Genomic DNA, 26499 nt, shown 5'->3' on the forward strand with positions numbered 1-26499 from the left:
TGGAAGTTGAAAAATTGAGATAGAAATAGAGGATCAGCCGGCTTTCATAAAGGAGACAGAAAAGAAGAAAAAAGAAAACCAAACCTAGGAAATTCAACGAGGATTGAAATTCATAACCCAATTACTTGTGAAAGCCTGGTAGAAGGCATAAAAAAGCCTAAATACACAAAATGAAATAACAAGAAGCTAAATAAGCCTACTTTACCTAAAATATTCTGGTTACTACTCAGGTCATACATTGATTCTGCAACATCAACAGCAAAAAGGTTTTCATATCTAGTACAACTGCATAGCTAAGTAAAAAGGAGATCTAAAAATAGAGCCCATAGTAGGGATAACAGCAGAAGCAGTGTGTCACGTGCCATGTGTGCTTCTGTCCCAGCTGCCTCTTCTCCAAGGTTGAAACCTTAAAAATATCTTTTCTGGTGGCATTTTCTGGAGTAAAATCTGAAAATAAAATCTTATGTGTGCCTGAGAAAGTGACAAAAATATTGTCATAGTCCTGGGTGCATGGAAACGAAAACCAGAGTGCACAGAAACAGTGATTCCAACTGCAAGGAAAAACATCTTCCTCAAAGTACTTAAAAGAAATGTTTATGGTTGACAAGAGTGAGGGTTCAAGGATGGCTAGTGGCTTTGAAGTGACAGTTACAAATGGGCTCAGCCATGTGGAAGCTTTGGGAAATCACATGAAGTTTGTTAGCTAAAATCCCAAGCACTGTTAAGGTAAGGATGTAACCAACATGCATGAGCAGCTAACTTTTTGCTATGCAACCAAATGACTAGTTAAATGCCTCACTACAGAGGCCTCTAGGGCAAACAACAAATCTCATCTATTTTTCTACAGCTTTTACTAGCTAGAGAGGCACAGGGGGGCTTTGGATTGCGAAGGAAGTTGTTGTAATGGGGAAGGAGTATTGCTTTGCCCCAGTGAATCTTTTGGCTCAATTTATGCCTGTACAACAATGTAGGTCACAGAAATAAACTTGAAATAGTTAAGAAAATGAGGAAATTATTTCTATTTTTTGGGAAAAGAGTAAGTGGTGTCATTACCAACAAGAATCTCACTATAGCAAAGAGGATTGTTGCTTTTGATTTGCTTAATGCACAAGAGAAAAGCATGTTCTTTACATGCCAAAACTAATTATCATCCTACATTATGACAAAAACCCAGTCTTCCTGCATTTACTACAGTGCCTCATGAGCAGTGAAAAACCAAACTCTGGTATATTTGCTGGATTTATAATGTTTAACTAATCTTTGGATTGGGCTGAAAAATCTCACCACTTCTTCTTCTGGTGTTTGTTCTGAAGAGAATAGGTTAACAAAGATCCTTGCTGAGAAACATGTAAAGTGTTTCTTTGTCTTCACTGCTTCCTCAAGATGATAGTAAACACATGAGAAAAGCAAAAGGAAAAATGTAGTAAATATTTAATTTCCATCGCTCTTTGAAGCCACAATTCAGCATTGCCTGGTTTGGTTTTGCACATTTGTGCCAGGAACGCTTTAGACATGCTGGCTAAATAATACCACCACCAGCACTAACTTTAGATCTTGGTTTGGTTTTAGTCTGCAGAGCGTCTTTATCTAACTTAATGAAAATACTCCTGGTGACAGTCATCTTTCTCAGCTGTAAACTCCATTCTGAGAACAGTCTGTGATTTCAATTGTGTGGCAGACACCTTGTCTGGGCTAAGGTGTGCTATTGCGGACAATAGCATCGCACCTATAGCACAGGGAAAAGGAATAAAATAAAGGGTAGGATGTTAACACATGCTTCGTTCAAGCATTTTTCTCTGTAAGACTAAAGAATCACTGCTATTTACTTCAGAAATCAGGTTCTGAATTTTGAAATCTTGTTTCAGAACACACCCCTTCCCCCCATTTTAGCAGTGCATTTACAGTCATTATTAATACAGCATATTACTGGCTTTAAGCCTTTGTGGAATACAGAGAGACTTAAGTGTGTGTTCAACTGTTTTCCAGAAGCAAAGAAAAGGAAGTAGAGAACCGTATGAACTTTTGAGACCAGCTACAGGAATACTAAATACTCAGTCATGGTAATTCTTGGCTACTAAATTACAGGGGGGTTGGAACTAGATGATCTTAAGGTTCTTTCCAACCCTAACTATTCTATGATTCTATGATTCTATGGTTATATTTAAATATTTAAGTAAAATTCTAAGATAGCTTGCACATTATCACATCAAAACCTCCACTCTCATAACCCTGTACATTTGCAACAGGGGGCTTTAGTTGTCTTTGTTGCCACAGCTTTGAGTGACACAAAGAGATTGGGGAAGAAAACACCACAGCTGTAGAATCAATGGAACACTTCTTATTCAAGTACATTAAATGCAGATAGTCAATAAAGTGGAAAGCTACAGAAATACCTCTACTTGTTTTGAATGAATAAATCTGGAGAAATATAATGACAGGTAACACTTGAAAGTAGCACTTCATGTAACATGACCATCAATTCAGCTTAAGGAAGACATTCCCTTTCATGTGATGAGACATACTTTTTAAGTACATCTTTCAAGCGATGCTTGACAGATTGACAGCAGAACTCTTAGACAACTACAAATAAGGAAAGATCCAAACAAATGTAAGGTCATACTCCTTCCTCATATTGTGACAAAGACAAAATAACATTTTAGATGTTCTAGTGTACTTTGATGCACGTCAATGTTGGACTTGATCACACTGGTGTTTGTTAGTTTTATATACTCTTGAAGGACTGGATTCTCTACTGCAAAATCCACCAGAAAACATGAGATGTCTGTCATTATTCTGTAGTTCTCAGCAATGTTAAGGGACGCAGAGAATGGCCACCAACATGAATGAGTCCTTGTTAGTTGTGTGCATGGAAAATAAAGTCAGCAAGACTGAGGAAAAACAAAGCACAGTGAAATGTTGACATCGAGAAGAACATGAGACAGTGCTTGTGGAGAGGCAAGAATGGGAGTTTAACAGGAGGGGGAGGAAGCTGTGGAAAGGAGTAGAAGCAGGTACTGACCAAATTAGAAAGTAAGAGATGATATCTCACATGAGATGAACAGAAGAGCTAGGCATGAACCCTGTCCATGGCATCCATGACCTGGGAGCATGCAGAGAACATACTTTGGGGGCGGGGGGTGGAAAGCAGGAAATGAGGGGTGCTGCAGCAAGGGAAAGCCTAGTAAGCACTAAATGGTGCACCAAAAACAAAGGATCACTTCTTATTCAAGTACATTAAATTCAGACAGTCAATAAAGTGGAAGGCTACAGAAATACCTCTACTTGTTTCAAATGACTAAATCTGGAGAAATATAATTACAGGTAACACTTGAAAGTATTTTAATTTTGGACATGTGAGAGCTAAACCAATTTGTGAATTAATGAGAGTAATTTAATGTACAGGACGAGCTTTGCTATTCTGAATTAAAAGTCTAATCAGCAAAAAAGCATTTCTAGACAGGAAAGAGAAATAAATTGTTATTTTGGGGTTTTAATTTAGCTAATCGTTCATTAAGAAAATATTCCAATCCACTCAGCATCATTTTTACATACGTATTGCTGAGATAGAAGTCAGAGATCATCAATAACTGAGGAAAATGTGAAAGGATGCCAAAAGCTGCTGCCCGATTTCAGGAGATATTTTGATTTTAATAGGGAACAACAGCCTGTCGATGTCCATGCATCTCATAGACTGGATGTTAATTAATTAGATTATGATCAAGAGCTCTGTCTTTCCAATTATGTTTTAACAAAGTGATTTGTAAAATCAGGACACTGTCACTGGCCATAAAAAGTTCAGCGTACAGGATTGGAAATCACAGCTAGCCACACAGATCTGTGAAATCACTGATTTATGGTTAATGGATGGCTTATATATTGCAATTCTTTTCTCAAAAGAAGTAGAAATTCTTTAAATCATTTCAAGACATTTGGGATGTCTTCAAAATGTGCTTTTCAATCAACAGCGTGTTCCTCAGGAAGAAACCTCACAGAACACTTAACATATTTGGTTATATATTTTCAAATTCTCTGTCTTAGTATACATCCTTGTAAAAGGGAATTCTCACCAATAATATTATCTGTGGCATTTGATATGAAAATAAGAATCTCATTTCAACCACTTTTCTTCCTTTCTGAAGGAGTAAGTTTCCATTATAAAGAGATTTGATTTATTCACTTTACGTACTCGCAGCATTTGTATTTTTTAAGCTTTTCATATTAACTTCTAAAAATTACATTGTTCTTCTTTCTCCTCCTAGAGTCTGATTATTTCACAAAAGACAATTCCTTTAGAAAAATGACTTCCTGAATGTGCTGTCTGAAATGGAATCACATTTCAATGTTTTCCTCATACATTTAACAGAAGTTTCAGCATTCCAGAGGGCTTCTTCATGCGGTTACAGCAAAGGATTTCCAAATTGAACTATAGCAGCCGACACTGAACCACAAAACATGGTCCACATTATGCGGTTAAATGGTTAGTAAAACTGGAGTGCCCTCTGTCGATGATGAACTCAGGATCAAGCACTTGGGAACAAATAAAACATATACAGCTTGAAATATGTCCAGTTAAGGATAACTGCCTCCCTCTTCCCACAGAAACTGATCCTGAACTTAACACAGGTCTGGACTAAAATGCAGTATTTCCTCTTGACAGGCAACACATGGACTTCTCCACTGAAATAATCTATGAAAGAATAACACTGCTACTGTGGAAGTGCTTTTACCTCTTCATAATAACGGAGGTTATTCTCAGCCACATTAGTGAACGCTGATCTCATGTCACACTGCATGTTTTGCTTCCACCTCTCCCAGTCTGCTTTCAGGGCATTATTGGCACATTCGACTTTGTCTTCAAGTTTCCCAATCTCTTCTGAGAACTAAATATGAATTGAAAACATAAAAAATATTAGTAAAGGCACAATTTCAAAGGAATTGAAATCAAGTATTTGTAGTGCACGGAAAGAGAAGTGCAGAACTGAGGCTGGTGTTGAACCTCGCACAGAAAATCATGCCCCAAGAGAAAATGTAAGTTTTAGTCTTAATGAATAACTTGGGAAAAAATCTGAGATATTAATAATAGAAATTCTAGAGCAGAAGTAAAGTGATGCTGAAGATATTTGTATTGACTGAGAAGTTACAGACTCTAGCACCTCTTCACTAGCACTTGACAGTAACGCATCTAAAAAAGAAAATGCCAAATCAACTATGCAGAGTAGATTTTGCCAGAAAAACTGAGGAAACCCTGATAGAACATTTGAGAGCCTAAGGAGAAAACAGAATGGGGAGAAGACAGTAGAAATCAAAAGCACAAACTGCCTGATTTCTTACCTGTCATGCTGCTGTGGAACTAATGTCTGTGTGACCATATCAGAGAAATGCAGAAGCAGAGAAAGAAAGTAAACCAAAGGACTTCTGCAGAGAAGAAACTCTTCTACAGTGATCCAGGCCCAAAACCTTGAGGGCTACTATACAGCCATCACTTGCTTCTACTCACTGTACACACACGAAGTGACTTTTCAGCTAATGGGAATGAGGAAGTAGATGAAGCTGAAAAGCCCAAGTTCAATTATCTAGCCAGATCAGTAATTAAACTATGGACACAGGTAATTTCAACTGCCAACACTGTATTCAATACGAAAAGGTTAATCTAAAGTTTAAGTGTGGGGAAATCACCTTTAAAGGAATTACAGGCGGCTGGATTTTGTATCTTGGGCACGTCCCATGTTAATTGCATTTCCTTGAAATACCAAAACTGAATGCACACAGAATACTGAAAACAGTGAATGTTTTCAGATGATTTGGTGTAGGAAAGGAAGCTGAATCCATATTCTGCTTTTACAAGAAAAAAAGCCTCTGTATGGGAATGAGGCTGCACACATAAAGAACGTTTCTGACTTCGAATTCTTGGTTGTGGCAGCTTCCTCTTATCTCATTCTTCATATCTTTGAGACATTTATTTTACAGGGTGGTTTTGTCTTGCCTTTTCTAGGAACTCTGAATTTCTTCCACAGTGTAGTCACAACATGATGTGGAGAGGCAGACTCTGTTCTCAATTCCTGCCTGAATATGCAGTTTAAACATCACCCTCTACAACCCAAAAGAAACTGTGTGCTCTATCAAGGTAAGGGTTGGACTTAAGGTCTAAAGACAGCATTACACCATGCTTCTTCATCTGAAATAGAGAGTTTTAAGGTCTACTTTTTCACAGCTGATAACATAAATGCCACCCTCTTCAGCTGCCATGACAGCAGAAACTGAAGAAGAATGGCTTGGTCCAACAAAACCATCTACCTAACGTGTTCCTCATTTACACAACTTATCCTGCAAAATAAATAAGATTCTGAATCAGTTTTCTTACACTGATCTCATTAAATCAGCTAATAGGATAAATTAAATCTATCAGTGAAAAACAGGATAGTGCTCATCAGACCTCAGACCATGGGACAGGAAGTGGGAACCGGGCACTGCTAGGGCAGAATACAACCATATGTGAACCTGTAGCCGAAGAGAATTGGCCTAATAGCCAAATTACCTGGTAGGTGACACAGCATTTTACAGTTACACTATGCAAAACAGCACAAATTCCTGTCTGCTCTGTGAATTAATCCTACAGCTTGGTGATACTAATCCTTCTTAGCCTGGAGTTGGTGCCCAGCGCCAGGATCTAAACTTCCTCTGTTATAAGTTTTAACCCATTACCCCTAGTCCTATCACTACAGACCCTGGAGAAGTACCTCTCCAGCATCCTTGCAGGCCTATGCTTGGTGAGTCTACGATTCTGTGAGTTAAAACATAAGATATATTCAGAATGTGATAGATTCAGCAACTCATCTCTTTACTACTCAGTTTCAAGCCTGAACGCAAAAATCCTCAAGTTATCATTTAATGCTCATCTGTCTCTGTCAGAGCACATTATACTGACCTCTTGTCAGAAGCACTATGGCAGTACCAAAACTGTTAAAAAATCCCAAGCCACAAAGGGATGCTCTAGCATTGCTGTTTATCATTTCAGAATGGAGCGTGGGAGTGAAAAGAGCCATGAACTGGAGGGAAGAAAGGTCTAGATAAGCAAAGTCCTCCCAGACACCTCTGTCAGGGTCTACATCCAAACTCACAGTTTTCACACCTTTCATACTATGAACAACTGCCTTCTTCATGGACTAACTTTTGGAGAGGGAGATGAGGTTTTGGTTTTTTAGCAGCACCACAAGCAACTTTGTAAAAGCCCAGTGGCAGAAGCACAACTCAAGAAAACAGTTTTTCTCAGCCAATGAACCTGACGTCTCTTAAGGTTTGATTTGTGATTCCAGCCTCTTTCAGCTGCACAGACCTTGGAGATGTTTTGTATTCTCCTGCTGTATAACCTCCTGTTGGTTAAATCATCTAATGGTTGTCATGACCAATGCTAAAGATCTCGCAGGCTTTTATCAGCTATAATGACAGTCTGAGATTCCTTATCTATGGTGGAAATACACTTCAAATGGGATTAGAGTTCATGCCACTCATTGTCAGCAGAATTTCTGGCTACTAAATTGCACTGACAAGTTCAATCTGACATCTATGAGATCATTAGAAGCTACATAAGTTCTGCTTAGGAATAGAATTGTGCAAATACAGCCAAACTCACTGTTTGACACCAATTCCAATGACATTAACATGTAGTATGACCACCTTTGGTTCTAAAATCAGTCTGGTTTGAAATGTGAGCAGAATATTTCACCATATATATGTACAGTATAAATTATAACACTAAAAAAAACAGATGACGAAAGTGGTTACAAATTACTTGAATAGCTAAAAATAGCAGTGGCCAAACTAAAATTCATAGAAAAAGCCTTCAACTTCCAATGAAGAAAAAGTCTTCAGGATACACCCGCCACTCCATTGGATAACACAGGGGTTTATGATCAGATTAGACAGACTGACATCTGTTCTACTGCTCTTGTGAAACTGAAGGGAGAATCAGGCTCTAGAAAAAGGGGGTTTTGAACTGAGTAAGAAATAAGAGGAGCTGGAAAGATAAAGCCGAGATCTGAACACCTGGATAATCCCAATGTCCAAAACACCTGGATAATCCCAATGGCCAAAGGCTTTTACCAAAACTGTAAACATGGCTTTGGAAACACAGAAACAGTGAAAACAAACAAGATCTCCAAATTTTACTGGAAGCAAGTACAAATACCTCCTTACGAAGTAACCATTGTCGAGATGAACTCAATATGGTATGATCAATACTATGCTAAAGGAAGAATACTCCTTTTTGTCTGTACCAGTTCAGGAAGAGAGGGTGCATGTGCTTTGTCTGAGGAGTCCATCAGATCTGCATCAGAAATACATTCTGAAAAGACCACATCCTGCCAGCCAATATTCTGTGAAACCACAGGACAATAGAAGATAGATAGAACAGAATTTCTGCTTCAGGAAAAACCAAACCTAGACGTATTTACTTACTATCCTACTGCAGGACAGAAAGGCAAATTGGTACAAAATATGCTATAGCCATCGTAGAGCTCAGACAATGCTAATATAACTGAATTATTCAGATCAGTGACAAGAAATCACAGAAAAATATGCATTTTCAAGTACCAAACCCCATCTAAACAGCTCATCTTTACATGAAAGCTGATTACAACAACCCTAATTAAAAGTACCTGAAATGTCAAGGACCTTTTCCTTTGATGTACTAAAAAGTTATTAGTCATTTTTATGTATTCTGTGTAACACTTTGTGATAACACTGCACTAAAAGAACACTATTTGGGCTGAAGAGTTAAGCAAGAATTTTAAAAATGCCAATATCCATCCTTGGAGCAGCAGCTCCAAGAGCACTGCAGGAAATCCTCCTTTCCTTTATCTCCCAGTGTGGAAGTAAAGAGAAGTGCCAATATTAAGCTATGGTACAGACTGGGCTAACAAAACGAGAGTGGTCACCCACTGTTTGCTTTTCCTTTGCTTCAGTGTCCTGTCTTCTGAAGTTGTGCATCTTTCTCATGATTGCCTTTACAGGACATGCATAGCTACGAAGACCAAGTCATCATAAGGATCAGAATTAATGAGATTATGCAGTTATAAAGTATGGCTTCAGAGGACAACTGTATGCTGGGCTGAATCCAAAGGACTATGGCCAGCAGGTCAAGGGAGGTGATTCTACCCATCTACTCTGCTCCTGTGAGACCCTACATGGAGTACTGTGTTCAGTACTCATAAGGACATGGAGCTGTTGGAGCAAAGTCAAAAGGAGGACCACAATGATGTTCTGAGGGCTGGAGCACCTCTCCTATGGAGACAGGCTGAGAGAGCTGGGCTTGTTCAGCCTGTAGAAGGGAAGGATCCTCAAGGGGAGACCTCAGAGCAGCTCCCAGTGCCTAAAGGGGATACAGGAAGCCTGGAGAGGGGCTTTGGACAGGGGCCTGTAGGAACAGGGCAAGAGGAATGGCTTCAACCTGGGAGACTGAGATGAGCTCTTAGGTAGAAGTTCCTCCCTGTGAGGGTGCTGAGGCACTGGCACAGGGTGCCCAGAGAAGCTGTGGCTGCCCCATCCCTGGCAGTGTTCAAGGCCAGGTTGGACACAGGGGCTTGGAGCAACCTGCTCTAATGTGAGGTGGCCCTGCCCATGGCAGGGATTTGGAACTGGATGCTCTTTAACGTCCACTCCAACTAAAAACCATTCTATGATTCTATGACATGCTTTCCTCAGGGGATCATCTTTTACAGTTAGAATAAGGCCTGGAAGATTTCAACTTTCTGTACATACTCACCAGATCCTTTTCTGCCTTTTTATTGGCATCAACTTTGGAGTCGAGCTCGGCTTGAATTTGGTCTCTCCTTTTCAAAACACCCTTCATAGAGAAAAAGAGAAAGAAAGAAAGTAGTAAACTCCACCAAATTTTAGCCATCTGTACAGAAAACCATCAAACAACTCGGCTATTTAAGAAACTAAGCAAGATCACAGAATTATGCCATTTAGTACTTTGGACATGATACATGTACTTTCTAGGAAAAAAACCCTTAAAATCATGAACTTACTTTTCAGTACCTGTATTTGATCTATCTAATGTGTTTTTCAGGAATCTTGGTAAATCCCGAATCAGTGCCACAAGGATCTGCCATACATAGTGTCACTGTATGCTTGTATGCGAAAATCTGCACCAGCAGCTTACTTAGTATCAGCTCAACTTAGTATAGATTCAGCTTTAAAACCAGCAACAAGTTTGCCCAATCTCAGGAACAGAAGTACCTTCTTTGAGAAAAAAGTTACAGTATAGAGTAGAAAAAATGACTAAAAATGGTATTCCTGCAATTGTGAGTTTAACCTTCAATATTATTTTGTAAGTGCCAAAAGTAGTTCAGAAAAATCAGATGAAATTATCATGAAAACGAGAGATGTGCTAACACTGATATGTGTGCTTATTTTCAGTGTATGTAACTATTACCTCCTTTAAAACTGTCTTAGTAGATATTGGCTTTTTAGCATAATGTCAAAAATAGTTAGAAAGGGGAAGGAATGTTACTTGAACTACAAAACAGGAATGGTATTATGATTAGATTTCCACTTCCAATGCTCACTTGCTCTGTGACCTTGATGAAGCCTTAGTTTCCTCATCTGGAAAAGCACACTCAGGTGTGCTTATCTTGCAGAAATGTTACAAGGCTTTCATCCTCTTTAAGAAGAAGTCAGAAGCAGACATAGAATACAAATCTCAAACCCTTCTTTTACATCACCTTGTCACAACTGGTTTTACTGCTTCTTCTGCATATACTGAAGAGATTCTGAGAATTCACCTCTACCAGAGGGCATGTTGAAATAGCAGAGGGCACAAGCAGCTCTACCTTCTCTAGCTGTCTTATCTGACTGAGTTCACTTTGAAATCTTGTCACTTTAACAAACACAACAGAAGAATTTAGAAGGTTAATTCTCAAATAACTTTTCAACATTCCTTTTTGAACAGGTACTCACTAGAAAAATATTGGTGAACCTGAATGGACAAATGTGAGTTGTAACAGATTAGCAATACACACTAATGCTCACCAATCTTTATAGCTCAGGGTATCTTTTGGTTAGATAAATAGAGAAAACATTTAGCAAAATGAGTATGTTTGAAAAAGCTGTCCTTAAAAATGCTTTTTCTATTTATTTTGCCTCTTTTAAAACTCTTTTAATGATTATCTGGCACCTTTTATCACAAATAGTCCTTAAATTACAAGAAAAACCCAATTACTTTAATATTAATGTGCTACAACTGCAGACAAGTGCTGACTTCTAATGGCAAAGGGACTTTTTAAAACCTATTATTATACTTGTACAATGTTTTTTTTTTTGTGTAGTATTTAATGGTACCCTGCCATAAAACCCTCAAATAATGATACGTGGACCCATAACCAATTTAATGCTGCAGTTTGTACCCTGAGGCACAGGAAGACTCTGCACTCCCCAGATTTGTTCTGTTAGTCACTTAGGAAGGAGCCAGTATAGATGTATAATTTTAGCTATGAATTCATTGCTTTCCCCAGATGTAGGCTGAACTTCCAAACCTGGAAAATACAAGGATTGTATTGTATCGACGTGATCCTAGCAGCTGAGCACAAAGGTCCCTGTGATGAGGGGTTAAACACACCTCTGAAAGCAGGTTTTACTAGTGTGTGACTTCCCTTTCTTGTGTTTTTAGTGTGAGTAGAAGTTTGCCCACTCCCAACTGCAAGAGGGAAGGAAGGTGCAGGAAAATGAAAAATCCATTGTAAATGAAGGGAAAGGAACAGTTGTAGAACAGGAATGAGCAAGTGAAGGAAGATTTTCTTCTGGACAGGATTACATGGCAGCCTAATCCTGTGTCGCAAATGTTGAATAAAGAACACCATAAGCAGAAAGAAACAAGGTCATGGGCAACAGCTGTTTGTAACGTGCATAAAGAGCCAGGTAGTCACTCTGGGGCTTGTCCACAGGAACCTCTCTGTGCTCTGGACAAAAGAGAATACCTGAGAATCAGAATCACAATCACAGAATGGTTTTGGTTGGAAAGAACCTTAAGATCATCCAGTTCCAACCCCTGCCACGGGCAGGGACACCTCACACTAGAGCAGGTTGCTCCAAGCTCCTGTGTCCAACCTGGCCTTGAACACTGCCAGGGATGGGGCAGCCACAGCTTCTCTGGGCACCCTGTGCCAGCGCCTCAGCACCCTCACAGGGAAGAGCTTCTGCCTTAGATCTAACCTGAACTTCCCCTGTTTCAGTGTGAACCCATCACCCATTGTCCTATCACTGCATAATCCCTAATGAAGAGACCCTGTACAGCATCCCTGTAGGCCCCCTTTTGATACTGGAAAATAGAAAGAGTGATATTCAAAAGTAAAATTCCAGATACTGGAAAAAAGAGGGTGATGCAAAGTAGAAGGCAATGGGCAGGCAGCGTCTCCTCAATAGCACGAAGGCAAGGAATGCTCATGGATAACAGAAAATGTTAAATATGTAACGGGGGCAGAGGAATAAAACCTGCAATTGGTAGGAATCAATTCAGAGCTTTAAGCAAAGCAGTTCCTACCCCCATCTACCTGCATGTCCATGTGGGCATTGCAGCAATAATTCTTAAGCCTTACTAAGAAACTGGCAATGCTCTGTTCTGTCCCAGGAAAGGCTCAGTTAACTTAGGTCTTGCTCTGCCCATGGCCTGTAACACACTCTCAGTTCCTACTCAGAAACCACTGCAGTAGCAGCTGGGTTCCCAGCAGTAAGGCAAGAACAGATCCTGCAGCTTGCATTGCTCAAAACCTAGATGAAGCAGGGATTGTACGCGTTTTTTGCTTCCTGGAGGCAGCAGTGTAGGAATTATATGCTGAATTCAGTTACTTAATCATGTTGATTATCCATCAGCACTGACTTTGTCAACTCTGTAGTGAGATTTTTTCCATTCTCTCCGAGTGTAAGAAAAATGCGTACATAAAGGGAACTGAAAGCATCAGCTTATGGCAAAGGCTAACACATGCTTATATAATGGCACGGGGACTGGAAGCTCCCTGCTGTTCTGGAAAAAGAAAGCATAGTTTAGGAACATCTCCTGGAAAGGGAAAAAAACCTCTCCACTCCTTTTCCCCCACACAATCTGTTGCTCGATGAGTTCATATTTCAGCAGACAGGAAGGCCCTTCAGACTCCTTTCAGAGGAGGTCTTTCCCAGCTGCTCTTCCTCAAACCTTTCTGTGATCCTGTCTCTCTGCTACAATGAAGATGGCAGAACCTCATGCTCTTTAGCACAGCTACAGAGGGCTGCCTGCCACGCAAAACTGCTAAGATCTCATCTGGAAGGGGTGCCTGTTGCCTGATTAGCGAAGGAAATAGAACCAGATTCCCTAATGGACAGCTATCCCCTGCTGTGCACCTTTTGTAATGACAGTTACAAATTCTCTTCTAGAGTTTGTTACTGGACTATACCAGATTTTACACACAGCCATAAAGCAATCCTTAAGGAACACTTACCATCAGAATTTCACTGTAGAGGAAATATTCATGTAGAATGGGAAGCAGGTTTTCCGAGAGCCCTGCCATCTTCTTCTCTGTAGCCTTGCAGCACTTGTCAATGCAGCTGGCAACACCTTTCAGGGACTCTGCTATATCTTCTTCTGATGCTGACCACAGTGTGTGGATGGGGCCATATTCCTTCATTTCATTAAAATACTCTTAACAGGAACATATATGCATATTACTTTTTTGTTCATTAATAGATGTCTAAGTGATACTAACTGCAACCTCCTATTTGCTGTGAACAAAGTAAGAGACTGAGGCTAAGGTTTAAATCTGCTCAAGTGACTGAGGTAAGTAAACTGCAGTTCATTTCTTATGAATAAACTAAGCAATGAATGTCTGTAATTAAGCAGATCCTAGAAACCTATCAGCAAAAATACCCCAGTCATTTAAAAAGGACACACATACTCGGGTAGACCTCAAGAGTTGTATTCAAGAGTACCCAATGACCTGAATTAGTTCATGTTGTCTTCATAGAGAGGGACAGGAGCCATAGCATCTCTGGGCAGAAGTCAGTCTTGATTTGCTTCTACTGCCCTGAATTCCTCTGCTACAGTAGTGCTCCAAGTCCTGTCTACCAAGCCTTGGTATGTCCCACAAGCTTCAGAAGACACACTGAAGATGATTCCAGTTCTGCAGGTGTTAGCTCATTTAGTAGTTTTTACTGATCTAAATACTAGGATGTCCTACAAATTATTTCTCCTCTGTCTCTAGGCCAGGTGGTAATTTGTAAGCAGACAAAAAGCCCAGAATTCACCATTGTGCCATGTGGTAGGGCCAAACTTCAGCAAGGCTGGATATGATCTGGAAGCTGCATGTTTACAGGAGGGTACTGTGAACGTGCTGGTCATGTACTGAAAACTCAATTTCATCACAACTGAAGTGATAATAAAGAAATGTCCAAGAAAATGTGCAAAGCAGCCATGTGGCATGAACAGTGTAATGCTTCCTTTGAGATTAAATGGACAACAAAAACCTCCATGAAAGGTGTCATTAACAATCCCATGTTAAGCTACTGCAAGCATGAATGTTGTCTGAATCAGTTATCACCAGTTCACATCCACAACAGTACAGCCCTGCACACGAGTGTTCCACCCAGTGCTATTTGGAAAATCTAGGAAGATATGATCTACAGCATTTGGGAGCATATCAAAATTCATAAGGTTTTCCAAGAAATATTTTGGCACTGATGCCTTAATCCTATGGACCTCAACCAGCTATTTCCACTGAAATGAATGATATCAAAAGAAACGATTCCTTTTATAAGACACTCTCCATTTTAGTGAGGACACGCTGAGGTCTGGTACTGCACAAGTGCTCAGTTCTTAAAGAACACGGTGCAGCCCTTCAAATTATATTATACAGACAATAAAATCCCTTCAAGTGCTGACCAGTGGAAGTTCTACTGAATAGGCCTAGTCTGAGATGAGGGTTAATCTCAGGAAATCAGAAATGTAATGTTCCAAAGAGGTGCAAACTGCTGTTACTTAAGGAGAAAATTGAGATTAAGCTATCCTGCTTAAGAAAACTCTGACAGAAATTATGGCCAATGGTAAGGCTATTTAAAAACCCCTAAAATCTCCTTGGTCGACATGGAAGAAGGTGCAGAATGAAACCCAGAAAAGAAATGTTTAGAGATCTGGACTCTAGACAGCATTATGCCAGTATGAGACAGCCCAGAAAACTCTGACTGTTCACATTCCACTCAAAGTACAAAACAAAAGGTCACACAGCTTTCCAAAAAGCACAAGTAAAAATAGAGCCAAATTTGCTCCATTTTATTCTAAGTTCCTGAGCAAGTAGTTCAATGATAAGTTAAAACTCTTCCTATTAACAAGTTACTCATACTAATGTGAAGGGCTGCCAAAACAACATTATAAAAAGCACAGTAGAAACACCAATCTCCCCTTTCTCCTGCTTGTTGGGAAGAGAACTTTGCCTGGCATAATGAAAACTAATTTACTTTGCCAATATACTAATTTCTTTCATCAATAAAACTGATACTTGTTTTCCACTTACCCCTTTCTTCCTTGTAAATTCTATGAGCGATTTTGTCAAGTAGATTGATTTTCTGACTAAATGCTTCCATATAGCTGTTCATTTCTGTAAACATTTCAGGACGATTTTTAACTCCTCCTCCTCTCACTGAGGATGCTACAGCTCTGACGGTCTGTCCCATCCTGCTCAGCAAACCAGGACCCTGCTTTTTGTGGGAGGAGAGTTCCTAAAGACAGAACAAGTGTTTACTTCCAAGTACTTTCTTCTTAAATTCTCTACAAATAATGCATATTTTAAAGGTTTTTCTTCAAAGAAACCCAACAAAACTACTTAAACCTCTGCATGTGTTGGTTGTTTTTTTTTTTGCATAGAAATCTTTAAACTTACAAGATCAGTGTCAGAACTCTTCCTGTCAAGTGCATTTATTAGCTAAGCCTTTCTGGGCAAACACAAGCGTGCTGTGTATCACTCTCTCCCAAGAACCTTTACCCTTTCACTCCTTAGGGTGAGGTAGCTGGTTTGCAATTTAGCCTTTTGACAGGAAAGCAGAGGTAATGATTGCAGGAATAAGTCATTGAGAAAAGCAAACAGTGTTCCTACTGGAACAAGTAATCCATCTCCTTTTTTTAACTCTTTTTCTATGTTGCTAGAATAACCTCTGCTGAAGTTCACAGGTTTTGCTGTTCACAAACATTAAATTTTCAACTGGATACATCATGCAAAACTACAACAGGAAATTCAAAGGCTGTATTTGAGTTTTATGAGACTAGTATAACTGTTTTGAGAAAAGCAGATGAAAAAGACAGTGCCATGCCAAAACAAAAATTAATTTTAAATACCACTTTTCATATCATCTTGGAAGCTTATCTGTATACCAAAAAGCATGCAGAGTTGAGATATTGTGAATTTGACACAGAAATCCACAATTGGGCAATAAAAGCTGCTATGGAAGATACAGCAATATTTGTAGCAACACAATTTGTAACTATAAATACAGTTTTTATGTACCAAAGGCACAGAAGAAAAGGTTATCTCAGGGAATGAGTATTCCATAAATCCCCTGTCTTCCTCTGTCACGTCTGTCACAAGCTACGGGAGGACACTATTGAATCTACCGACACTATGAGACTCCTGATATACTCTACTAACACAAGACGTGGTTTCACACATCTGTAAATACAAAACTAAAGTCATTTTACCCAGGCCTGTGCAGTAAGAAAAATTTTGAAGTCTTCATTAAAAGTTAAAGTTGGATGATCAGCAATGCGGTTCAGGAATTTATGTAAAGCTTTCCTTCGAGTCTCAATGAATTCATCACTGAATCGTTCCACCATTCCTTTCATGATGAATTTTTCAGGCAATGGCTATGGAAAGAAGAAGAAACAGATTATATCATTTGCATAATATCATGGGTATTATTACAGTTCTTCCACTTACTAAAAAAACAGGAAAAAAACCTTGTAAAATCCACCATGCAAACCCCAAACTGTTATAAAGTTATCATATTCAACAGTGGTGCTAAATGAACATGGTTCTTTTAGCACACAGTGTAGAAGAATACAAGTACAACTAAGAAAGAAGGGCATAAATTACTGCAAATGGCACAATTGTAACCATAATTCCATTATGAGTATCTATGGGATACCTTTATGGGATTTTTAATTATCACATGCATGTAAAGCTCATAAAAAGAGGTTGAGTTTGATGCTTGTGAGACTTCAGAAACTGAGGAAAGGCCTCAAGCATCTCCGTGTAAAACTGAAGCCATCTTATAAACACATACAAATAAATTAACCAATATTTTAAGCAATATTTTAACAAATAATTGCACAAACAGGAATAATCAGTGTTGGATGTGCTTCTTCAAGTTTGCTCTTCAACCAAAGGAAATCCTGGTACCGTCTTCGGACTTCATATTCACTGGAGTCAAATTCACCCCGGGATGTCTGAAAAACAAAGGCAGAAAAAACAGGCCTAGGTTAAAGTGCCAAAAAATAAAAGAAGAACAAATAGTATTAGACTTAAAAGAAAACCGAATACTTGTGATTCTATTTTGCCTGTGCTATTTGCTTGCTGGTTCTTAAAGGTCAATGATCAACTACTTGAAGAGATAAAACACATCTCATTTGAGCAAGAAATCAAAGTTTTGTTAGAAAAAGAGTCACTTATAATATTAGCCTCCCCCAATGTTTCAAAAGATTTCAATCATTATTTTTGTGTGGTGTTTTCCTTTCAGTAATCATTGGTTGTGTTCCTTACTTTTAGGGCACTTCTTTGCAAGTTATTAATAATCCACCAGTGAGGAACATCCATTTTTTTAGCATTCCAAACAAAAGCCCCAGATAGCTGCCATACATCCTCAGGACTTGCTGACACTAGGCAACAATCCCCACATTCAAGAAATGAAAACTTCAGCATATCATAGCAGCAACACTTCCTGCGCTGCTTAACGGACTCTGTGTTCCATGATCACTTCTAGTTTTGTAGCCCTTTGTTAGAACTCGCCAACAAACCTTTAATGAGCAGGAAAAAATGCTTATTACAGGGTTGCAAAGTTGTCAGACCATGACATTTATCACTGCTCTATCTTCTCAAATGAAGCCACGAAGAGACCATGTTTTCAGTAATGTGTGCTGTTCAACATGCATTGTTGCACAGAGATTTATAACGCAAGGCAAGTAAATTCAACAAACCTCCAAACATGCTTTTGTACTCGACATTTTTGAGGGTTGAATAAGAATTCTTTGAGGTATGTGGGAGGAATGCTATTACTTTATCGTCAACAACCAGCACTTCAAATTAAATATGATAAGAAAGGATAGAAGACATAAAAAAGCAAAAGCAATCCACCTTACAGCCCTGCCATATTTGCCTGAAGAGAAAATGTTCTCTTGTCTCCAAAAGCATACATAAAGCGAAAATGATTGCTAGCAATCTCCTGAAGATAGCTCTCTTCCTACTCTTTAAACATTTCATGAAGAATTGATATCTCCTCGTATTTAAGGATGAGTAATTCCCATTTGGAAATTTGGGTTTAAATGAATCTTTTCAAAGGAACTCAAAGTAAAATAAATTAACAGTGCAAGCCTCAACATGCAGCCTGCAGAATATTTGCTGGTAATACCAGAAGAAGCCGGCTGGTCTCACAAGGCTGACTTTCTTCCTTCTTTCTCATCAATAATTTGCATTCAGGACAGCTAAAAATATACCTGCTTGTTTCCTAAGATTTACTTTTACATTGCACAATTATGGCAGCTTCCCCAGAAATAATATGCAACTGTCAATGGGAAACAAACATTCATGTGATAGTGGACACTGCAACTAGAAAGGAATGGAATTAAAAGACATTGCAGCTGGTCACATTTAAGCAAGACAAAGGTCACAAATACTTGGACTAATATTCTGCCTTCAAACTGAATCAGTCCTGCTGCTGTTTCATATTCCTGCTGAAGATCACAACAGAATATGTTATTCTCACTCAGAACTGATGTTGCTCTGGAAGAATTAGTAGCTATTTTCATAGACTCATAGAATCATAGAATGGTTTGGGTTGGAAGGGACCTTAAGATCATACAGTTCCACACACCCGGGACATAAAGAACTTAAGCACTGATGTATGTAGACTTACACTGAGTTTTTTCCAGAACCTACTGCACAGTTTCATACAGTTTTAGTGGTCTGTAACTCATGGCAAAATCAGAGTATAATTTAAACTTAACAAAATCCCAGAGAATGGTAAGCAAGAAGAGTGAAAATGCTCCTACTGTTTAGCAGTGTACACCGTTATAGCCACAAACAGATTCTTACCTTTGTGAGTACCCTATAAGTAATAAATGTTTCGATGGCTGTAATGTGGCTTTCAGGATCATCAACTGTAATGAAGAGATCTCTTAATTCTGGTTCATCTTCCAATTTATACTGGTTTATCATTGATGACGGGGATATTGGCACTGAAGAACTGAATGAGTTTACCTCAGCCAGTGATGTATCCTACAGGTAAAACAGGAGAACATCCATCTCAATACATCTTTGTATACAAACACGCACATACAAGCACATATGTCACAGATGCCAAAAAGGCAAGCTTTTAAATAATCTGATAAACCACGTAAAACATAGAGCAGATGGAAGAATTCTATAGTACATGGCAAATCCATTCTCCTTTTCAGTATTTGCTGCAGTGTGGAGGTAAGAAATGAGATTTATTCTAAAACTGATGAAAAAGCAAAACACCACCATTGAGAAGAATGTGATGCATAGCTAAGAAAGAGAATTCACCACTGAGTAGTAAAATCAGTTATGAATCCATGCACCCAGTAGGATACTTACCAGCTTGATTAAAATTGGTAGAAGCCAGTTATTCAAGACTTATGAAGTTTGAATTATTATCTCTATTAACCTGACCAGGATGGATAAAAACCGATTATATTAAAGGAAAACAAGACAAAATCTGAATCACAGATTGGAACTGGATGTTTCAGTTTGCATCTATTTCAATATGAAATTTGAAATGGAAAATGTTTACAGAGACATCATCTTTTTCACAAAGAAAACCAGGAAGGAGCAGGACAAATTTGCTGCTTCATTTCTCAAAAAAAAAAAAAAAAAAAAAGCCAAACCACAGTTTTGCTGAAGTGAAAAACCACTTTTTGATAGCATCAGCCACTTCCACCACAGCTCTCTAAGAATATGTCCCCATAGCAGCTGCTGCTGTTCAGTCTCTTCAATGACAATTACTCAGATGCTGAGAAACAGAGAGGAAAATGGGAACAGGCAAGAAATATTACCTACATATGAGTCCAGATGAGATCTACTGAGCTAAAATCTGAAGGATGCAGTGATAAAGAAAATAAATTAACTAACTCTATAAAAGAGCATAATAAATGAATGTCATTAAAAATAACAAAATAGAGCAATTTAAATAGATCACTATATTTCAAATATCAGCTATTTTCATAGCATCCCATTTGGGTTCGAAAGGACCGGAAGCTCATCCAGTCCCAACCCTCTGCCATGGGCAGGGACATCTCACACTAGAGCAGCTTGCTCCAAGCCCCTGTGTCCAACCTGGCCTTGAACACTGCCAGGGATGGGCACCCTGTGCCAGCACCTCAGCACCCTCACAGGGAAGAGCTTCTGCCTTAGATCTAACTTGGACTTCCCCTGTTACAGTGTGAACCCATCACCCCTTGTCCTACAACTACAGTCCCTGATGAAGAGTCCCTCTTCAGCATCCTTGGACCCCCCTTCAGACACTGGAAGTTGCTCTGAGGTCTCCATCAGCTTCTCTTCTCCAGGCTGAACAGCCCCAGTGTTCTCAGCCTGTCTCCATACAGGAGGTGCTCCAGCCCCTGTTCATCCTCGTGGCCTCCTCTGGACTTGCTCCTATAGCTCCATGTCCTTATGTTGAGGACACCAGAACTGTGGTGTCCCACAAGAGTGGGGTCTCATGAGAGCAGAGGGGCAGTATCACTTCCTTTGACCTGTTTCTCATGCTCCTTTTGATGCATTTTATACATTTCTCCTAATAGATCCAATGCAATGAAGTATTTTCATAACAAACTTTACAATTCGTCTTGAAGTTTTCTAAAGGTGTAGTTAGACTACGCTAACTACCCAGTTGCACAGTTGCCCTTTCTGGTGCCTTGCTAACTATGGAGCAAGGAGAAAAGAAAAACCCACTCAAATGCCAAAAGTGAAAACTTACAAGTCCACACAAATTAGTCATGGCATCATCCCAAGGCTGATCCCATGGGAGCAAAGAGCACAGCACTGCTGCTGGGCTTGCTGAAAGTTGTTTTTTCCCTTTGAATTCATCTGGATCAAAACTTCCTCTGGAACACATTCTCTCTTGCTCTTTTCCCGCCTATTGCCATCTCTCTTACCTTTATTTTGTATTTATCAGTATATTTATCAGCATGCCCCCCCAAATAAAGAGTAGAAATTGATATTGAGAATTATGCCTGGAAAACACTGATGTACCAGTTCTCCTCCTATCATTTATGTGCAGTTCTCTGAACAGGGAGATAAAAAAAGGTGGAAAACTACAACTACTCTTTAAATATTATACAAATATATGTATTTGCACACCTGACAGTTTTCTTTAACTCAGTGTGTTCCTACACCATTTCTATACTGGTATCCAGCCAGCACTGTCCTGAGTATGATAGAGAAGCACTAACTGGACATGCTCTACATGAAGAATGAGGACTGCTGGTTCAGAGCCGCCCAAAGTACTAAGACAAAAGGAAATTTCCAGGGAAAGAAGAATGCCTGTGAGCATCTAAGGGATTTGAATGGCCATATAACTTAAGGAATAAGGACTCTGCAAGGCCTAAATTGGATCAAGGCAAATGTGCTTCATATTTTCTCATTTTCCATGGGTCATTAATATCTTAATGTCTCAGTCCTCCTGCTAGGTTGCTACTAAAAATTGCTCTACACAAGCAGGTTTCTGGAAGTCTATTTTGATCTGGGAGGGCTTATGAATATGTGGTTTGTGAAACAAAACACAGGCAATAAAACCCCTGTTTTGTTATAATACAGCTCTAGTGTTCATCTGCACGTGAGTGAATGCATGGGAGTTTCAAACAAGCATCTGTTTCTCTTTGTCCTTATGATACTTGAGGTTTAAATCCAGTAGTTCTTGAAGTTCATGTGACAGAAGCCTGATGTTATCACAGAAACACAGTAAAAAAAGGTGATTGTTTTTTATACAGTGGTAATTTTGTGGTTGGAACTCTGGTTTTGTGTGCATACAGATGAGGGCAGAAGGAGTTTTGTGGCACAAGACAGACAACTCTTCTAGCTCTTGGGCTGTATAGATGGCATTTGGCAGAGCTGTATGTGCCGATTAGCAAAAAGGTTAATGCATTTTCATTTACCAGCCAGGAGACCAAGCAGATAGAAAATCAATGAGCTCCTGGCAGCATGAGGGCTTTGTTCTGGGTCTCCTTCCTCTAATACTTGCAGTTACTGTATCTCACTCTCACATTTGGCTGCAATCAGTCAGTAAGACTCCAAAATAAGGGAAGGAAAACACTCATACAGCAGGAGCAGCCTCAAAGTAGGCTGAGCACACCACTGAGCCTCAGCTCTCTGTAGAACAAGTACAGAATCAACCAGATTGGAAAAGACCTTTAAGATCATGGATTCCAACTGCTTCCAGCACTGCCAAGGCCACCACTAACCCATGGCACTGAGGGCCTCGTCTACACAGTGTGTGAACACCTGCAGGGACAGTGACTCCAGCACTGCCCTGGGCAGCCTGTTCCAATGCTTTATCACATTAAGTCCTCCCCAGAGCACAGGTCCTTGACTAAGGGTGCCTCCATGCCTTATCCATGCCTCCCTTCATCCATCCCTCCCAAGGAGGATGGAGAACTTGCAATTTTCTGAACCCAGGGATCCAAAGCAGGTCTGGAGCTAAAGAACGTGGTGGCAGAGTTTGTCTTAGAAGAGCTTCATTGTTGGCACATTCTTGAAAGAAGCAAAGAGATTCACGAGACAGACGAGTTCCTTGGCCAAAAGAATCACTTATAAATCAGTCTCAAATCCTTTATCAACTTGTAGAAAATTAGCCCCTATGCAATTCTGAAGTGGCATGTTTCCAGAAATACCATTAATTAAGTTTCCTGTAATTATGAAATGGAGACAAACACTGTGAAATAGAGTCTGAAAGAAGAGCTGCTGAAGATTTTAAGGATTAACCAAAGTGCTGACAGCCTTGTCAATGCTAGGTCATTGTATCAGTTAACAAAGGAATGGATACACGTGGTACTCTATACTTTGAAGCTAATGGAAGAAACCAGCTTGGAAACACTGTATCTGTGTGACTCATAACTCCACCTCGGAAGCTGTCTCTGCTAAGAAGTACCCAGAACATTTTTGATGGTAATGGAAACCAGTGTAAAGTGAACTGCACGTCACATCATGAAATGCTTTAACAGAGTTGATAAGCAGACTAAAGCCAAAACACAGCACTGAACCAGCTACTAGGAAGATGATTAACTCCATCCCAGCCGAAACCAGGACTCTGATGATGGTAATCTGTAATACTTCAGCTGTGTCACAGGATACCGGATCAACAGTTTCTGATGCTCTCAGGTTAAATCTCTACGAATGTTCATAAAATAAAAGCCCTGTGTTTACATCTTGAGTAATAACTTCTGGTATTGAGGTTGACAAGCTTTAAGAATCTCATTTTTCACCATTTCAGTAGCTGGTATATTTCACTGACTAAATGGAGTACGATGAAGTTGATGTCAGTGACAAGCATCAAGCCCTGCACTGTTCCCCTTGGCTGCAAATGCTCCACCACTACCTTAAAGACAGTGGTATGAGAAACTCCATTAGGATACAATTTAAAACAAGGCGATCCTGGAACAGTAGGTTATAGAAAAATTAGGTTTACAAAACTTAGTCTGAAGCTCCATTTAGGCTGTCAGTTTCCCGTGAATATATGGAAAATGAGCAAAAATGGGGTGTAATGCCCAATGAACCTCACAGATTTTCTTTCATCGGCTCAAAAGATCAGCCCTCAAATTGCACTTGAAAGCAAAGCCTGAATTTCTGGTCTGTCTATAGCCACCACATGCAGGTTCTAGGCTTTGGAAAGAATGCTGTGTTTTCACATTGCGTGACAGATGTTCTTGTTTGCAGGAATAAGTTATCATCATGCATTAATAGCAGTTAAGATTTAATATAAGGAAGAAGTATTTGGCATAATCCAGGTAGCAGAAATCTAAAGACACAGACACTTGCCATACAGCAGCAGTAACTTGCATCAACTACACTTGGTTTTATCTTTGATTCACAAGGAGCATTGCTCATGACAAGCAAGCAGCATAACCTGCATGCACAACTGCCTGAGCTCACCTAGAAAAAGCAAAAGAATTCAAAGGAAGAAACAAACAACTAAAATCATATTTTAGAACCACATTTGCATGCAAGTTCAGTGAATCATTCATCTCTTGAAGTCGAACCAAGAGTAGAGAACATGATTTAGCCAGACCCTACTTATGACTCAGAAAAACACAGGTAACTTGGTGAAATTTAGCCTGACCTCATGCCTGTTACAGACCATTAAATCACCTAATAGCCCTTTTTGGCCTTAAAATCCATGAATTTTACTACAGTCGAAGTTTAAATACATAGCTCCTAAGAACAAAGCTCCTATTGCAATGTCTATATTTATGCATACCAAAAAATAAACCTCATTTACAGAAATATAACAAAATGCACCTTTAATTTGTATGACCTCCTGAAAATACGTTTGATGTCCCATTTTCAAACAGGAAATGTATCTCTCTAGTGCCACACATCCTGTCACACAGCAGTTCAGAAGCCTCAGAAGGTGAATGGGGCCTTAGCCCCCTATATATATATATATATATATATATTCCACCTTAGCTCTCTGCATGTCCTTATGTTTTATTTTAGCTGCTGTGTTGATAAGGCAAACAGATCCACGACATGCTTTCTTTAAGGGCTGCAAAGGCAAGGGGTTAAGTCTCAGCTTAGCCAAATCAGCACGAAATAAGAAACAATATACATGGTAGCCTCACTTTACTGCTTTAATGAAAATGAGCAATTTGTCAAGCCTGTGCCCATGTAGCTAGCTAACCCTGTGTGTTTGTTAAACATGGACCCTAATACCTCACCAGTTACATTCACCTTATTCTCATCATCGAAACACAGACCTGACCTTCTCAAACCACCTCTGCATAGGAGCTGGGCTTCCCTTCGTCTTTTAAAAGAAAACTCTGGCACTACTTATTTATATTTAAATACAACGGCAACCACTAAATGCATCGACATTTACAGACACATACTTGGCACATGTCAAACGTAAGCAGTGGTTACAGCGATCACTCGGCAAATGGAAGGTAAGCGCAGTCAGGACCTTCTCAGCTCTTCTCTCGGTGTATTTCATTGACAGAAACAGAACAACATGCACATTCAATCCGTAAGACCCCCTTAAAACACACTGGAAACGCATCTGCTCATTGTCCCCGGTGCCACACATCCTATCACACACCAGGACTCTCTCAGCCCCTTGCCGTGCCCAAGCACAGAGGCCCCCGCGGCTCGGCGGTCCCGGTGCCTCCTCCTCGGTGCCCCGCCCGGCGCTGCATGGCCCGGACAGCCGGGCAGAGGCCGCGCTCGCTCCCGCCCCGTCCCGTCGGGGAGCGCGCTCCGTACCTTGCTGAACACCTCCAGGTCCTCCTCATCGTCCAACGCCAGCACCTCAGCGGCGAGCAGCGGCCCCGGCACCGCGCCGGGGGCTCCGGCCCCTCCGCCGCCGGGGGAAGGCGGGCAGAGCGGCGGCGCCAGCACCCGGCCCTCAGCCGCCATCCTGCCCGGCGAGCGCGGGCGGCGGCCCCGCCGCAGCCGCTCCCCTGGGGGCCGCGATGGGCTGCCCGCCGCCCGGCCCAGTGCGCAGGACTGGAAGCGGTGGCGGGAGGGCAGCGACGCGGGGCCGGGAGGAAGCGGGAAGCGGCGGGGCTGTGGAGGAGGCCGCAGCCTCTCCCGTGAAGGGGTGGGAGCAGGCGGGAGCTCACAACGCCCACAGGCGGGTGTGTGCAGGCGGCGGGCTCGTTGCGGTGTCCCGGCTTCCCGCCGCCGGGGCTGCCGAGGGGCCGGTGCGGCCGGCGCGAGAGGCCCTTGGTTAGCGGGGAGCGCTGCTGCGGGTCTGGGTCACTGGGAAGGCTCCGTGCTTGGGTTGGAAAAGACCTTTGAGACCATCCAGGCCACCCGTTTCCAGCACCGCCAAGGCTTCGAGGTGCGGCCTCACCAGTTCCCAGTGCAGGGGCACAGTCACTGCCCTGGCCCTGCTGCCACACTGGTGCTGATACAGGCCAGGATGCTGGTGGCTTCCTGGCTGCCTGGGCACAAGCTGCTCATGTTCAGCTCCATCAATCAGCACCCCCAGCTCCTTTCCCATGCCCAGTTTCCAGCCGCTCTTCCCCAAGCGTTGGAGCGTTGC

General features: G+C 40.7%; 1 protein-coding gene and 1 long non-coding RNA gene across 2 annotated transcripts in view; one reads left to right on the forward strand and one right to left on the reverse strand.

The window, feature by feature from the left end:
- SNX7 (sorting nexin 7) overlaps positions 1–25930 on the reverse strand; it is a 28991-nt gene extending 3061 nt beyond the window's left edge. Inside the window, exons 1-8 of the mRNA XM_061379122.1 lie at positions 25716–25930; positions 19320–19502; positions 17348–17458; positions 16712–16876; positions 15534–15738; positions 13470–13669; positions 9761–9841; positions 4728–4880 (exon numbers count right to left, since the gene is read on the reverse strand). Coding sequence (XP_061235106.1) covers positions 4728–4880; positions 9761–9841; positions 13470–13669; positions 15534–15738; positions 16712–16876; positions 17348–17458; positions 19320–19502; positions 25716–25868 — 1251 coding nt within the window. The 5' untranslated portion in view covers positions 25869–25930. The remainder of the gene's footprint in view (positions 1–4727; positions 4881–9760; positions 9842–13469; positions 13670–15533; positions 15739–16711; positions 16877–17347; positions 17459–19319; positions 19503–25715) is intronic.
- Positions 5703–14344, forward strand: LOC133226021 (uncharacterized). The gene is made up of 3 exons (XR_009729360.1): positions 5703–6124; positions 10952–10992; positions 14229–14344. It is a non-coding gene; the product is annotated as an uncharacterized LOC133226021 (long non-coding RNA).
- Positions 25931–26499: the final 569 nt, after the last annotated feature.

This window comes from Neopsephotus bourkii, unplaced genomic scaffold (assembly GCF_033783945.1).
Source record: "Neopsephotus bourkii isolate Nb327-2 ecotype Australia unplaced genomic scaffold, CSIRO-AGI_Nbou_v1 NB_1768, whole genome shotgun sequence".
Taxonomy (NCBI): Eukaryota; Metazoa; Chordata; class Aves; order Psittaciformes; family Psittacidae; genus Neopsephotus; species Neopsephotus bourkii.